Raw genomic sequence first — 17500 nt, forward strand, 5'->3', positions numbered from 1 at the left:
TCATCTGGTGCAACCGCCAATGCAGCGCGCTCAACTGAAGAGAAAGGAATCCAACAGCGCCATCTTCTGGCACGACCCTCCATCACAAACACGATGTTCCTTTTCTTTCAATTCCTCAAAGTCATTGTTCCAGGACACATTCAAGTGGACCCGTCAGATCCTTTCCTTTCAAAATGAATCCTATATTTAACATTTATCCTATATTTGTTTTTGTCTTGTTTTTAAAAAAAATAGGAAACAGCCATTTAATGTATTAGCGTTATGCATGTGCCCGTCTGCATTGCTGCTTCCATGGTTGGTGGCGGGGTACGCCACCTTTACAGCCAATAGTGCAAAGATAGCGTAGGAAGTGAACGGCAGCGGCGGTGAGTGTCGCTCTGGCGCATTAAGCTGCCGATATGGATGAACACCCCCCCCCCCCCCCAAAAAAAAATGTCTATATATATCCGCATCGCGGATAGGAAACAAAGCAGGAAGAAGCAAAAGATGGAACATTTGGGTTTTTCGATGGAATTCCAGGAGTTGTGCTGTAACCCACCCGACAGGGAGCGTCTGATGGATTACCACTTTAAAATATTGAGTTGGTTCCACACTGTGCTGCCCCGTCACCAGGAACAGTGATATGTTTGTACGTCTTAGTGACGACTGAACGACGTAATTAAAAAAAAAAAATAAAAAAAAAAAGTGCAGTTAGGACAAATACAAGTGAACGTAGCACGTTGGCATTTCCACTTCAGTGAAAGTATAAATATTATGTTGTGACTGTTTGCTGCTTGGCTGCAGAGGAACGTGCACGCTGCTTCAATGCACTCCGGTGGGGCAAACGTTTCAAATGGTTCGTCCTCCTTTTTGACAACGGGAAACTGTCGATATTTTCTTCCCCGGTAAACAGTCTGGAGGTGTTCTACTGGGGGGGGGCCTCAAACCTCGCCTTCATTTGGGTTTTTCAGGGTTTTTTTGGTCTATTGGCCTCTACTGCGACTGTCCGTGTCTGTATCTACGGTAACACAAGCGACTAGAAATGGGAAGTTGCGTCGCTTCCCACTGGAAATCTGCTGTAGCCAACGTTACGCCTTGGATGTTCTGCTCTACTGCAAAAAGGAGTTTTAAATAAAATGTGATATTACTGTTATTCAAAAACAGGCTCAAACAATATTTGAATTAAAATGGGAACCAACATTCCAATCAGGCCTGGGTGGAAAAATGGGGAATCTCTCCTTGAAATGGGTAAAACCAAACTTTTCATGCCCTTTTTTTTTCAAGTGGATATCTGGCGCCATCGTGCGCCGCATACATGTCATGACATGTCTTTTGTGTTTTATTTTATTTCTTTCAATTTCTATTTCAATTTCTACTTCGGCCTTCACCGGGTTCAAGCAGGTTTGCACTGGAGGTTCCTTCCAAACAGAGCGCTGCTTGCTGTGACACACGGGAGCCAGATAATCACTTGAAGGTGAAATTACAAACCCTTTAAAGGAAGCCGACTAATTTGTTCTTGAGCGTTCACATACATACAAATACACACAGACGTACATTCGGTATTTTTTGTGTATCTATAACCCTTTATTGTGTTGAATGTACAATCCCCTTACAACGATAACTGATGCGCACACACGCACACACACACAGAGGGGCACACAAGATGGTTGTTTAGCAAACATGCTGCAACACACAAACTCATTAAAAATATATCTCTAAATAGACTTTTTATTAATGTATAAAAATAACAACGAAGAGCAGCGTTTAAAAGGCCGCTGTAAATTTTAAAGAGATGTTCTCCTGGGCCTCAGGGCGTTAGTAATACCTTTAAAGTTGATCGGTGAAAAGCACAAACGTTGAGTTAAAAGCTCCTGCTCCTCGTGTCAAACTTCTGTGATCAATAAAGTTATTTACAACAAAGTGAAAATCTTTCCTCAGCTTTGAAGCCACACACCATGTTTGGTTGCGAGTTGAATACTTTAAGGATTAGAATGCACATCATTTATACAATATGACTCAAGTTATGTCAATAAATGTCATTGGACATTCCTAGTGGATTACTCGTAGTATCAACCCACAGGTACAAAGTACAAGTACTTAGTTATGCTGCTTAAGTACATTTTCCAAGGATCTGAACTTATATAATCATATTCACATTCTGAGACTTTTGACTTTTGCTCCACAACAACATTTTTAAGGAAGTACCTGTGACTTCACTTATAAAAAAATAATACATTTTCCAACATTTTCAACGTTTTCCAACATTTCTGACACAGTTATGTTACTTACATCTGGATTTATGGAGTTCTCTTTGTAAATTACCTGGACACAACTTTACGTATTTTATTTTGATCTGCAATCAGCATCATTTCATATACTTTAGAGCAAGTACTTATAAGTATATATGTATGTATACTTTTACCGTACATACAGTATAGTTTTACTGAAGTAGAAAGGTCTGTCAGGTGCTGTCACTGAAAACGTTGTGTCGGGGTACAGTATTTGTACTTTTCCTTCAGTAAAAACACAGTATTCATCCCACCACTGAGTAAGAATTAGTAAAGTGTTTTCCTATTGTGCAAGATTGACACTATAAAAATAAGTAAACAGTAAAACTTGAATTGAAATTCAGTGATATGAAATCACAGCATGGTGTTTAAATGACATCGTCATGACCTCCTCCGTCAGGCCTCCGTCAGGGTCATCTGCCACACGGACAGCGCCGTGTGCTGGCTCAGAGGCTTCCCCCCCAGCACCAGCAGCAGGTCGGGGAGGTGCCGGGCCACGTTGTCCTCCTCCTCCTCCTCCTCCTCCTCCTCCTCCTCCTCCTCCTTCCTCAGGACGCCGAGCTCCCCGTCCTCACAGCTCCACTGCGTGCTGAACGCCCTGTTCTCGAAGGTCAGGCAGCTCCCGATGCGCCGGGCGCTTTCCCCGGCGAGGCGCTCGCCCCCCGCGCGGCGCTCCGGAAGCCCTGCGCCGTCGCGCCGTGCGCCCTCCGTGCTGAACGTCTCCAGCTCGATGCCGCCCTCCGTCCCCAGGAAGGTGAGCGGCGAGGGGAAGCACTTGTTCTTGAAAGGCCTGAGCTTGCCCTCCGGGGGCCCGGGGCTCCGTCCCGAGCCGGGGGAGGAGCCGCCGGCGGAGGGCTGGTAGCTGGGGCCCAGCCCGGCACAGCAGTGGCGCATCCTGGGAGGTGGGTCAGAGCCGGGCAGCACGGCCAGCCTCTCCCAGGAGTGAGAGCTGAAGCTGTACCTCCACAGGCAGTTGGTGGGGGCGTTCTGGCTCTCGCCTCCACCAAACACCAGCATGCCGTCCTTGTGGAGGACGGCGGAGTGGCCCACCAACCTGGAAGGGCCCGATCTGTGGAGAACAGAGCGGGAAACAGCAGGTGTTGATCTCTGTGTTTTACACTTTGGACACTCACACAAGCCACTCATCCCTCCACCCAGACGTCTACCCACCAAGCTGTTCACCAAGACATCCGCCCAGCCGGCCATCCAACAAGCCCTACACCCAGCCCTCCACTCAGCCATCCACACAGACATCCACCTATCCGGCCACCCAAACATCCATCTACCAATCCATCCACCCTGCAGTCCTCCCAGACATCCGTCCACCCAGACGTCCACCTGACCATGCTTCTATCCACCCAGACGTCTATCCACCCAGACGTCCATCCACCCAGACGTCCATCCACCCAGATGTCCATCCGGCCAGACGTCCATCCACCCAGATGTCCATCCACCCAGACGTCCATCCACCCAGATGTCCATCCGCCCAGACGTCCATCCACCCAGATGTCCATCCGCCCAGACGTCCATCCACCCAGATGTCCATCCGCCCAGACGTCCATCCACCCAGATGTCCATCCACCCAGACGTCCATCCGCCCGGACGTCCATCTTCCCGTCCATCCTCCACCCAGCCGTCCACAGCAGCAACTCACATGCTTTTGAGGCAGCTCCAGGTGTCGCTGGTGGAGTTCCACCTCCAGAGGTCCCTCTGCTCCCGCAGGCCCCTCAGGCCCCCAAACAGGTACATGCAGTCCTGGTTGGCCACGGCGGAGTGACTGTGTCTGGGGCCGGGGCCCGAACCCCGACGGTCACTGCCCAGATGACGCCAGGCCATAGTGTCTGTCCAGAAACCCACGAAGATTAGTGTTGAGAGTCCTGTGCGACTGGACAATCCTCCCTTCGACCTCGGGACGAAAGGAAATCTACACGCACCAAAGTTTAGGCTCCAGAACTCCTGCGAGGACCCTCTCATGTCCACGTATCCTCCGTAGACGAACATCGCGGAGCCGAAAACCACCGCGCTGTGGCCCTTTCTGTTGGTCGGCACCTACACAGGCACACACACGCACGCACGCACACACACAGACACACACACACATACACACACACACACACACACACACACACACTTTTTCATCAAAAGATATTGTTAAATTTGATTTAGCCTGATATGTGATCAACAGCTGCTTGATGCTTCTGTTGAATACACAGGATTGTCATCATTTCCATGTGTCCTCAGTAACTATTCTTCAGCCACTTTCAGCTTGACTATCTCCAATCAAAGTCTTGTTTGTCTGGGCTCGTGTGTGTGTGTGTGTGTGTGTGTGTGTGTGTGCGTGCGTGCGTGTGCGTGTCTGTTAGGGATGCAACGGTACAATTGGCCCACGGTTCAGTATGTATAAAGGTTTTTGGACCCCAGTAACGGTACAGTTTTGGTATCTTTATATTAAAGAAAAAAAAGTTAAAATGTATAATAAATGTTTTTATAGTTGTCCACCACAAATAACTCTTGATGGTGTAACGCCGTGTGTGTGTATGAATGTGGGGGGAGGAGGGAGACGGGGTTCAAGTTCAATGGCGGGTTGTTATAATTTGCATAGGTTCATCTGATTGGAGGGGAGGTGTTCAGGACAGTGCAGAATTAGCCCAGGTGTCTAGGGGGCGGGTTCCCGGCGGAGAGTCAGAGTGTGGAAGGAGAGGAGGGAAAGAGGAGGAGCATAATAAAAGGGACAGGGCCATCCCAGGGGGCTCTTTTCCGACTGGACACCTCAACGCGGGGGGGGGGTGGTGAGCCTCGCGGCGGCAATAAAGCCCGTTTCGGCGATTACACGGAGGTTCCCTCTGCGTCTCCTTCATTGTGTCTGTCTGGTTCACCCCGCCACGCGTCAACACAATTGAAATGTGAGCTACAACTTTAATTACTGAAATTGTTCAGTGGGACATGTGTACTGTGTTGCATTAGTTCTACATATTACAAATATGTTTGTTCTTTGTATTTGAAACGGGTCTTGATCAATAAGCAATTCCAACAGCAGCTCTGTGTTTCTGATACAATGTAGGCTCACATAAAACACATTTCAATTGATTGCACTCTTTACAAAAACATTCCCACGTAGTTTTATCTCGTGTTCCCGTGGAAAAGGCGGCGTAGCCGCTCGCAGTTGAAAAAGGTAAATAAATAGACCCCTCGCGCAAAAGTAGTGAAATGCCGCGCGGCTTCACGCAGCTGATGTGGCCGGTGGAGCTGCAACAGCGGATTGACATGGATCCAACAGGAAGCGGCACTGCGCCAAGGCGTCCGGTGGACTTCCACCGCGATATCGTAATGTCCGCGGTGCACGTGTGCGTACTGAACCGTAGGCGGCGCACCGCTGCATCCCAAGGGTCTGTGCATGTGTGTGTGTTGTGCGCTTGGCTCTTGTGTGTTATTACTTCAATCTACTACTGTACACTATGCAGCGCATTCTGTACCCGGGAGGAGCTCTTCTTTCCCTGCCAGTGAACCCATCGCTGCTTTCCTGGAAAACACACACACACACACACACACACAACAACACACACACACACACACACACACACACACACACACACACACACACACACACACACACACACACACACACACACACACACACACACACACACACACACACACACGTAAGCAGTGCACAGGAGCCGACATGTTGAGGTATTTCTGGGGCTTGTGAAAGACGGATGCGTGTTTAGTGATTTAGCTGGAACTGCAGGCCCTAAACTGAACTGTAGTTCAAATGACATAAGAATTCGAGACCAATGATCAAATAATAACAGCAACTGTCATTCAAAATGATTTGCTGAGGATGATGATCGTGATCAATGTCTAAGTCATTGACCCAAAAACTAAAATTAAATATTATATTTACATATCTTTATTTAATGCATTTTCCTTGTTTGCTTTTTTTGTGTTACTATTTGATTTCCTTCTAATAATATAATAATGAAGTATTATTATTATTATTATCATTATTATTATAATTATTATTATCATTATTATTATTATTATTATTATTAATAATAATAATAATAATAATAATAATAATAATAATAATAATAATAATATATAATAATAATAATGATAATGATAATAATAATAATTGTGTGGACTTTTGATTGGACATTGTGGACTAATGTTTTTTCTTATTTTTCATGAATCCGGTAAAGTAATGGGAACCAATGAGATCAAATATGAACAGATCAACGGAACAGCTCCACAAACGTCTACCAGGTCAGAAGCTACATGAACACACGCCTGGTTTGTCATCTCTAACCACTACAGAGCGACAGCGTCTACGCCGCAGACTGGACTTGGTGCAAAGTACATTTTGAATCAGAACCTGTACATTTATCCTAAATAGTATGATGTCATAAAGCACCTCAGTGTGAATCTCATCTCCTTCATTTGTTTTCTAACGTTGGTGTGTCGGTGAAGCGCGACCGCCAGGCCAATGTGGGTCAAATTTGGTCCAAGTTTTCCACTAATTTGTGCTCCGTATGTCGATCGATTTGGATGAAACTCGAGCCACGAGATGCTTGTGACATACCGGCTCATATTCTGCCATTGTTCTGTTTCAAATGGTTTTAGCCTTTAGGAAAATTTAGAGGCATTTTCCCAAGCAATTAGAAGAGGGGACCCCTAATAAAATTATTAATAATAATAATAATAATAATAATAATAATAATAATAACCTTGCTGTTGCATTAAACCGTTATATATATAAACTGTAAATTTACAACTGTTAACTAAAGAACATACCTATTTTAAATACAATTAATGGGCCATAATCACCTACAATTGTACTTACAAGGGTTTGATTTGTATCTTAATTTCTAGGACAAAATCCATGTTCAGATCATCTGGGGCTATTTTCTGTCACGTCATATTGGTGTCGTGTAGATTTTCCAACATACTCCATCAGGATGAAAAGAAAACCCTCAACAGACGTTTTTAAAAGCCTCTGGAAAACCCTCATCAAACATTTCCCACACTGTTTATGAAGAGGAGTTGGACTGTAATATCTACAAGCCGGGGCAGGTTTAGGGTTGAGCCACGGTTGGCAGGCAGCAGGAGCAGGCAGAGCAGCGCTCTTACCGACGTCAAACACCCAGAGAGGACACCTCCAGTCAGCGTACGCAGAGTCCAGCGTTCCCCCAAACACGTACAGGAAGCCCTGGGAAGATGGGAACATCATGAATCACACAGAGACCAGGGACGGAGAGGACAGGGCGGGGATCTCTATCTTCCTCACCTCGTGGGCCACCATAGAATGTTCCTCAAGCTCTTCTGGTGGAGCTCCACCGGCGCAGAGCAGCTGGATCCACTCGTTACGCACTGCAACGTGATGGGAACACAAGAAGAGGTTGGAACGCTCAAGACAAAGCTGAAGAAATCCCACACTGCGTCAGAAAGGTGTATTGTCACGTCCAGGACAGCCTCGAGATTCAAAGAGACAAAACCATCACTGAAGAGAAGCCCAGAGATCCAGGGAGCTTATGTCCATCAGGGAGGGAGTTGCAGAGTTCAGCAGGAACTCTTTCAAAAGGCTCCATCACCCTTTGGTCCATACACAGGGGTCGAGCCCGCAGGCCTATTGTTGTTGCTCGGATTCTTTATTTTTAATCTGCTCGTCGTTTTTCCGGCTAAAAGTATCTGAAACACGACAACCGCAGTACGCACAGACATGGTTGAGGTCTCGTTAGGCGTGATTTTACATACATTTATTATTTAAGTGTCCTGTCTGTGCTTCCGCAGGTGGGCGTGGTCCTGGATCCTTCCCTGTCGGCTCGCCCACACAGCTGCGCCTCCTCCACTCCAACCTAGCAGCGGTACTTAACCCCGGGAGCTTCACGTCTTCCTTTCCTTGTCGCCAGACTCGGCCTCCTGTCTCCCGTCTCCGGTCTCCTGAGGAACCTCCACCACGCCTGCCCACTCTCGCTCCCTCTACTCTCTGCTCACTCTTCGCTGGTTTTGGACTTTGGTGAACTAACCCTGATTTTCCACCATAAACCTGTTCAGAACCACGTTTGCTCTCAAGTCTTTGTTCTTCATCCCTGGGTCCCCAGTTGCGATATTATAACAAGCAGAAGAAGGTTCAGGCGACTTGATTGCTTTCAGGAGCGGGCCGCTTTGCGACAACATCATCTGAAGCTAAATAAGTCCAAGCTTCGTCTCTCGGGAGTCGGTCGCATCCAGCCACTTGCGCCCTGTGGACTGCGTAGCGTTCGCAGACAACCCGCATTGACAGACAACCCGAGCCGTTGCTGCGTTTAAAGGAAACTCTGAAAACTGTAACTCACTCTGCGTTTCACAAAACCCTGAAAACTGTAATCGGTCACAGAAGGCGTTTTTTCGCACCGCAGGAAATTCTAAGGACCTTTGGAGGAACCGACCCTTTCTTTCGTGTCCGCACTGCGTGATCCAGGATCGGTCGTTATTGTCAAAACACCGTTCTTGAGGGATATATAATGGTAGATGAACAACAGAAGAGGAACATTCAGTGACGCAAGTGCAATACCGTGTTTTTTACAGAACCTCAGAAACCTGTAATACGTACCTAACATAACTAAACTGGACACCGTGTATTGCTGCCTGCAGCTATGTTTATATTTAGAATGACATCAACTTCATATTGAGTTCAAGAAGAATTCTGAATTTCAATCCTGCTTGACGGTGCCAAAGGTCCAGTGCCCTTCATGGGACTTTTCGAGCCCGATATGTAAAGATTTTGGTGGATGGGATCCTGATGTCTTGAGCGATCAAAGCCAAGGCCTTTGTAATCAGTATGTTAGCATCGCTAACCCTATTCAATAGTTTTTCCTCCTTTTTTAAAACACATATTCTTACTTACTTAACAACGTCACACACATTTTAGTTACACCTAGTAAGCCGTGAAGAGGTGTGGGGTATAATTAGCGCTTCAACACTAACCTACGTGACCGACTTCATTACTTTATTGGTCTTTAAACGCCATGAACATGAACTATAGACCCTGAAACGCTGAAGTGCGACATCTGAAATGAGCATCTAAAGCACCATGGACAACTGCGTCAAGGCACCGACGTTCTTCTGCAGGTCATAAAGTATGAGGAATCTTTATGACTTTATGAACGACGCTCCTACCGTTCTGACCCAGACGGAAGTGGGCAGGATGTTCTGCAAACAAAGGACGAGCTTGATGGTCTTAGAACCAGTCTAAGATGACCCGTTTGAAGAGGATTTGTCTGTCAACGTCAGCACTTTGGCGACGTCGAAAAAGGTTTTCTTCGGATCATTCTTAGATGGCCCTTTGCTGTCTCCCGCGGGGAAATTACATGTTTTAGGAGTAGCACACAATGTACACAAATACAGGTAAGAGGCTGACAATGAAGTAGGGTTAGGGTGTAAAGGGTTAGGTCTTGGAAAACTTGTACAGGCCACAAATGGCAGAATGCTCAATACTTTTGTTTTCTGGCCACCTGGAGTCCATCTGAACGAGCTTACTCCTGACCTAAACGAAAACTGGTATTTTGTAACCTACACCGTACAGCCATTGGGAGTCAACCTGTGTAGTTGGCATCTGAATCTTTTCAATTGATCCAGTATTGATTGAACTTGGTCGCGATTGCCCCGGCTGACTCCCCAAAGTTCTAATACTTCTGGAGGGACCCATCCTGGAGTGTCATGCCGTTCCATCCCAAGCTCACCAGCATATGCCATACTATTTACTATATACCAATGTAACATACAAGTACTTTATTTTGGAATAACTTTCTCTGCCCCATATTGAGCACCATCTCAACTTAACCAAAATAGCACATTTTTGGCAATGGCAGAAACCACAGGGACTAGAGGAAACCCTCAAGAGACGTCATTTATTTTAAGTTCTCATGACACAGATCCTTGTCACACATCTGGTAACTCAACATCTGGCTGGTTCTTACCTACGCTGTACCTCCAGAAGTCTCGCAGGCGGCTGCTGTTCCGGCCCCCCAACAGGTAGACGTCCCCCTGGTAGGAGCAGCAGGCGTGCTTGTAGCGGTCACAGGGCGACTGGTCATCCTGGGGGAGCTGAGTCCACAGACAGGGACCCCTCTGAGTCATAACGGGCATCCAGCCTTGGAGACAAATGGGATATTTCAATATCCTTTCATAAAGTGGTGCGCAATTTGGGATTTAAAAAAAAATGATAAGGGGACAAGGTATGTCCCTAATACCTTCTCATGAGTTCTCCTGAGATCAGGTCTGAAATAGCTGGTCTATAGTTTTAGTCTTTTGTCATCATTCACTTCACCGTTTAACATGGGATTTCTAGGCAGATGCTGCGTTGTTAATATTGTGACATGTCGGACTCTGATGCTCTTAATGTACATCTTATTGAACCCTTCAAATAATGTCCTTCTTAAACCTACGTAACCTACTACATAGCCGACATAACCAGTTTGGCCGTGAAATGCTTATTCATTAACAAACAGACCTAAAGGCAAATAAAGCCTCTCGTGAAGAGGGCCTGTGCAGAGAGCTTAAGGGGGCAGGTGCTCAAGAGTTAAAAAGGGCACATGGAACAAGATTTGTGGCTGGAAACGTCATCACCAGCAAAACCTGTTGAATTTTAGCCAAACTGTATGTGATGTTTTTTAATTGAATGTCTGGATTATTTAACAAAAACATATGCTTAATGTGTGAATTGCAAAGTGAACTATTAATGACACAAGTGACTTTGAACAACAATTCTAGCTTTTTGGTTTGATAATGCATGTCTATAGATTCTTGATATTTTTTCCTGAAACATACATATACATATTAGTTATTGACCCATTATTTACTTATTGTGCATAATCTCCAGGTGCGTTGCAATGTCATTTCACTACATTTATGTATGCTTGTATGTTTATGTACGTGACGGATAAACATCTTCAATCTTAAACACACACACACACACACACACACACACACACACACACACACACACACAAATACATACATATGGCCACAGATACCCCTGGAACCTCTTCTGGCAGAATATTTCTATAAGTATATTCATAGTATACCTATCTATTCTGTCCATCGGTTTCTTCCCTCCTACAACCAGTAGCAGTTGATAAAATCATCCAGTCCGTAACCTGCCTGGTCTCAATGTCATTGGAACAGTTTCCTTTACGTCAGATGGTAAGTGATTAGGACCTGGAATAAATCTAACCAGCACTTTTTATTTAATCCACAGAAGGCAAGCACAAGGATTTCTCTCTCCAGGTAAGTACGAAGATAAGCATAAAGTGAGATGATTCATCTAGAACAGGCAGGAAGGTAAGTTATTTGGTTCAGCAGTCGGTTTAGGGTTTTGGACAAATAAAACCCGATGGACCTGAATGCAGGCTAATTATACTGCTCGAGGTTGGCACGTCGAGCCACGGCGTGTTTGTTGTCATGGCGGTAGGGGTGAGTAGATCCTCTGGGTGTTATACTGAAACTCTCTGGCTCACACAGCGCCTGGCTGCAGCCACAGCACGAGTCAACAGGGTTATCCGCAGGGTAGTCTACGGGGGTATCCAGAAGACTAGAAAGCTGTAATGGGTGCCTGGGGAAGCTCTCCCCTGTCCAACTTCACTTGCTAAAATTAAGGACAACATGGATGGATTTCACTGGCAATCACCCAGACTACACACTCTCAATGCAATGACGGGCACTGTCACGCAGAGAACAGATACTTGTGAAAATATTTTGTTTTTTCATTGTTCTAATGGTTCCTGTGTGTCTTAACAGCTGTTCTTATTGTTTGTGCTATTGTGCCATTTTTGCCTGCGAACGAAATCTCCCCTCTCAGAGGGATGTAAGACCTCTTGTGAGACACGCTCATGGTGATTGCTGACACAGTAGTACGCAGTGGAAATTCAGCTATTGCGAAAAGCCTGATCCTGCAATATTATGATTTTTACTCAAGCCTCTGTTATAAATCGATAGTTGAAAGACTTGATTCTGACCTTGTCCCAACACTGACAGGCCAATAAACTACACTACATTTCATTGGATTACGTCATTGATCAGCTGCTGTTGTCCAAAGCAACTTACAATAAGTCAGTTTGTCACAGTATCGAAACAACTGGATCTCACAGTCACAGCTGAACCTTTTCTAGGAAAACGAGATATCTTCATATATAAGATTGCTTTGGCAAGTCTTCCGCCCTCACCGCATGCAAACGTACGTAGCGACGCAGCGAGCTAAACACTCTCCCAAAAAGTAGCCAAGACAGGAGCTGACTTCCGGTGTTTTGATGGTAGCGCTGTGAAACTGTGGAACAGCACAAAAGTACAGTATGCAGATTAACGATCATAAGTTGTCGTAACGCTTACAATGTTCCGCCTAAATAAATGATTCTGCTTCCTCAAGGGCAATGACAAAGCGGATGGAAGGAGATGCCACAATGCTGCGCTCCCGAAATGTAGTGTTGGCTGATTTGTGATGTCACAGCATTACAATGTCACAATGATGATTGTGATGTCACAGGGTCACAATGTCACTATGCCGATTTTGATGTCACAGCGTTATAATGTCACTATGCAGATTTTGATGTCACAGCGTTATAATGTCACTATGCAGATTTTGATGTCACAGCGTCACAATGTCACTATGCAGATTTTGATGTCACAGTGTCATAATGTCACTATGCAGATTTTGATGTCACAGCGTTATAATGTCACTATGCAGATTTTGATGTCACAGCGTCACAATGTCACTATGCAGATTTTGATGTCACAGTGTTTTAATGTCACTATGCAGATTTTGATGTCACAGCGTCACAATGTCACTATGCAGATTTTGATGTCACAGTGTCATAATGTCACTATGCCGATTTTGATGTCACGGCGTTATAATGTCACTATGCAGATTTTGATGTCACAGTGTTTTAATGTCACTATGCAGATTTTGATGTCACAGTGTTTTAATGTCACTATGCAGATTTTGATGTCACAGCGTCACAATGTCACTATGCAGATTTTGATGTCACAGTGTCATAATGTCACTATGCCGATTTTGATGTCACGGCGTTATAATGTCACTATGCAGATTTTGATGTCACAGTGTTTTAATGTCACTATGCAGATTTTGATGTCACAGTGTCACAATGTCACTATGCAGATTTTGATGTCACAGTGTCATAATGTCACTATGCCGATTTTGATGTCACGGCGTTATAATGTCACTATGCAGATTTTGATGTCACAGCGTTATAATGTCACTATGCAGATTTTGATGTCACAGTGTTTTAATGTCACTATGCAGATTTTGATGTCACAGTGTCACAATGTCACTATGCAGATTTTGATGTCACAGTGTCATAATGTCACTATGCCGATTTTGATGTCACGGCGTTATAATGTCACTATGCAGATTTTGATGTCACAGCGTTATAATGTCACTATGCAGATTTTGATGTCACAGCGTTATAATGTCACTATGCCAATTTGGATTTCGCAGCATTAAAATGTCACAATGCTTATTGTGATTTCAGTGTTACAATGTCACTATGCCGATTGTGATTTCACAGCGTTACAATGTCGATCGGGAGGGACAGAGCTTAGGCACAGACGATGCATACAAACAGCCAGTAGGCGGCACCAACCCATTATTTGTAATGAGCAGAATCTTGTTTCTGCTTTATTTGTTAATTTATTTGTGATCAAATCAAAATGAAGCTTCACATATTTGAGATAGAAAATACATAATATATATTTTAGTTTTTTGTTGAAATGCTTTATATACGCCTCATGTAGTTGGAAACTAATGTAATACAATAGGTACAACAGGCTGGAGAGTCTGGAAAATGTAGTTAAGTATTAATGAGCCACAGCCCTTAGAAAAAAGCCACAAAACAAAGGAGAGCAAACAACCCACTCAGGTATCCAGAAAGAAACAAGTGCATTTCTCCACATCACCATGACAACAGTGAAGAGAATCGACATGAAGATGTGCATGTTATATTTTAACTATGAAAAAAATAGTGTTGCTGCTGATTGAAGGATTTCCAAGCTTATCCGGACAATCCAATCCGATGACCAGCCTTGATATTGTGTTTGTGTTTCCAGCGTATCAAGGCACTTTGAGGTCAGGGATTTGGCCTTTGAGCAAACACTTGGTTCCGACTCCCAACACTTGGTGCTGTTTGCGGTTTAGGATAAAGAATCCAGCGCTGCCTGTCAGGTGTGGGACCTTATTTGGGAATGTGCTCAGAAGGAATGTTTCACGGGGGGAAAACCGGGATAGATCGAAAAAGACGTTTCCAAAATGATTTGGGCTATTTTTTAAAGTCAGTTTCCCTTTGCTTGAAAAATATATATCGATCCAACTATAAAGGAAGGAGTGCCTGTCTGTCTGTCTGTCTGTCTTTCGGTTATCTCGACAACCGTCCATCCGATCTACTTCACACTTGCCAGGCGTATCGCTGGGGACCCGCGGACGCGCAGGGTCTAATTTGGTGCAACGCCACACGTGTAATATTAATAAACAACACATGCGATTTTTCTTTCCCGAGGAAAGACAGTGGCAGAGCCCTGAAGCCCCGCCCCCCTGCGGCACAGAGCTGGGCGGCGGGGGGCGGGGCTTAAGGGCTCTGCCACTGTCTCTCCTCGGGGTCAAGATTCAAGATTCAAGATTTTTTATTTGTCACATATGATTTGGATCCGACTTCAACCGTCAGTTTCAACTTCCGTTGTGGAAAGTGGACGGTTGTGTGTGTGTGTGTGTGACATCAGAGTTATGTCCGAACCGCATCGGTGCCAAGCGGCAGCGCAGGGGGTACTTCTCACCCAGGGAAAGAAATTTATTTACAGGGTGTTGACATGATAATATTACAATGCAGGTGTTAAGATGATAATATTATAATGCAGATGTTAAGATGATGATATTACAATGCAGATGTAAAGATGATAATATTACAATGCAGATGTTAAGATGATGATATTACAATGCAGATGTTAAGATGATAATATTACAATGCAGATGTTAAGATGATGATATTACAATACAGATGTTAAGATGATAATATTACAATGCAGATGTAAAGATGATAATATTACAATACAGATGTTAAGATGATGATATTACAATGCAGATGTTAAGATGATAATATTACAATGCAGACTAAATGTGTGATTTTTGTATTCACACATTTAGTCTGTATTGTAATATTATCATCATATCATATTTAGGATTATTGCAACTGGTAGTTTTTACCTTTTCTGTTTATATAACATAAACCAATATAATTCATATAATAAACACCTTTCATACACAATATGCAGCTGAAATATGCAGCTACTATTACAAATAATACTACTACTATTACTACTAATAATACTGTTGCTAATACTATTACTACTTTTACTTAAACTACTACGATTACAACTACTACTACTATTACTATTAATATTATTATTACTAATACTACTACTATAACTACTGTTATAAATACTGCTACTATTATTAAAACTACTACTTCTACTACTATTACTAATAATAATACTACAGGTACTCACTTAATGACAAAGTTCCGTTCCTACAACCAGGTCCTTAAGCAAATTGGTTGATAAGCGAGGAGCCGTGTTATTTCACGTAAAGGGGGCGTGGCTGGTATATATAGTGCACATAGTGTATATATTATAAATAGTGTATATCATATTTATAGTATATATAGTGTATATACTGGAGTGTATATAGTATATATAGTGTAAATACTGTAGTGTATATTGTATATATAGTGTATATAGTATATATAGTGTATATACTGTAGTGTATATAGTATATATAGTGTATATAATATATATAGTGTATATAGTATATAAAGAGTGATGAAATGAGATGCATTGTACTATACAGACTGGTCAGAGAGCTGGTCGTTAGTCCCAACGGTCGTTAAACAGGTAGGTCGTCAAGTGAGGAATACCTGTATTACTACTACTACCACTACTGTTACTAATACTACTTATACTACTACTACTACTACTACTACTACTACTACTACAAATAATACTACTAACAGATCAACTACCACTACTATTACTACTACTAATACTACTGCTACTATTACTAAGACTACTACTATTATTAATACTACTATTACTATTATTAATAGTACTACTACTATTACTAAAACTACAATTCCCACTACTACTTTTACTAATGCTACTACTACTACTACTACTACTACACTACTATTACTAAAACAAACAAATACTACTACTACTATTACTAAAACAACTACTAATGCTACTCCTACTACTATTACTAGTACTACTACTACTACTACTACTACTACAAATACTACTATTACTAAAACTACTCCTAATACTACTACTAATACTACTACTATACTAATAATAATCAAGAAATAATGCAAAATGTTTGGGGATGGTAGCTCAGGAGGTAGAGCTGGTGGTCTAGTGATCTAAAGGTTGCTGGTTGGATCCCAGGCTCCTCCTGCTAGCATGCTGTAGTGTCCTTGAGCAAGACACTTAACCCCAAATTGCTCCTGATGGCTGCGTCCGTCGGTGTTTGAACAATTGTAAGTCGCTTTGGATAAAAGCGTCTGATCAATGACTAAATGTAAATGTAATGTAAATGTTTGATAATAAATGGCCATAACCTGTTCTAATTCCATCAGTGTAGTGTTGTATGACAATATACTGTAATAATCTTTCCACTTTCATTCCACTACTACTACTATGCTACTACTACTCCTGATTAGAATTCCATCTAGAGATGCTTCCCTAGCCTTGGCCAGGAGGAGTTGATGTCGTCAGAGGGTATCCATCGTTCACCGGGTGTTTCAACCCTAACCCTAACCCTCCTGATGGTGGGTCACTGCCCATCTACTCCTCCTGGCTTCCATCTACTCCTCCTGGCTTCCATCTACTCCTCCTGGTTTCCATCTACTCCTCCTGGCTTCCATCTAGTCCTCCTGGCTTCCATCTACTCCTCCTGGCTTCCATCTACTCCTCCTGGCTTCCATCTACTCCTCCTGGTTTCCATCTACTCCTCCTGGCTTCCATCTAGTCCTCCTGGCTTCCATCTACTCCTCCTGGCTTCCATCTAGTCCTCCTGGCTTCCATCTACTCCTCCTGGTTTCCATCTACTCCTCCTGGCTTCCATCTAGTCCTCCTGGCTTCCATCTACTCCTCCTGGTTTCCATCTACTCCTCCTGGCTTCCATCTACTCCTCCTGG

The 17500-nt window shown here is 43.7% G+C and overlaps 1 protein-coding gene across 1 annotated transcript in view; it reads right to left on the reverse strand.

Annotated features, from left to right (window-relative positions):
• Positions 1–2663: 2663 nt before the first annotated feature.
• klhdc3l (kelch domain containing 3-like) overlaps positions 2664–17500 on the reverse strand; it is a gene marked incomplete at its 3' end in the record, with an annotated part of 16798 nt that continues 1961 nt past the window's right edge. Inside the window, exons 2-8 of the mRNA XM_080018934.1 lie at positions 10226–10399; positions 7555–7637; positions 7398–7476; positions 5741–5787; positions 4202–4316; positions 3922–4108; positions 2664–3336 (exon numbers count right to left, since the gene is read on the reverse strand). Of these exons, the coding sequence (XP_079875060.1) occupies positions 2664–3336; positions 3922–4108; positions 4202–4316; positions 5741–5787; positions 7398–7476; positions 7555–7637; positions 10226–10394 (1353 nt within the window). The 5' untranslated portion in view covers positions 10395–10399. The remainder of the gene's footprint in view (positions 3337–3921; positions 4109–4201; positions 4317–5740; positions 5788–7397; positions 7477–7554; positions 7638–10225; positions 10400–17500) is intronic.

This window comes from Zeus faber (genome assembly GCF_960531495.2).
Source record: "Zeus faber genome assembly, chromosome: 18".
In the NCBI taxonomy this organism is placed as follows: Eukaryota; Metazoa; Chordata; class Actinopteri; order Zeiformes; family Zeidae; genus Zeus; species Zeus faber.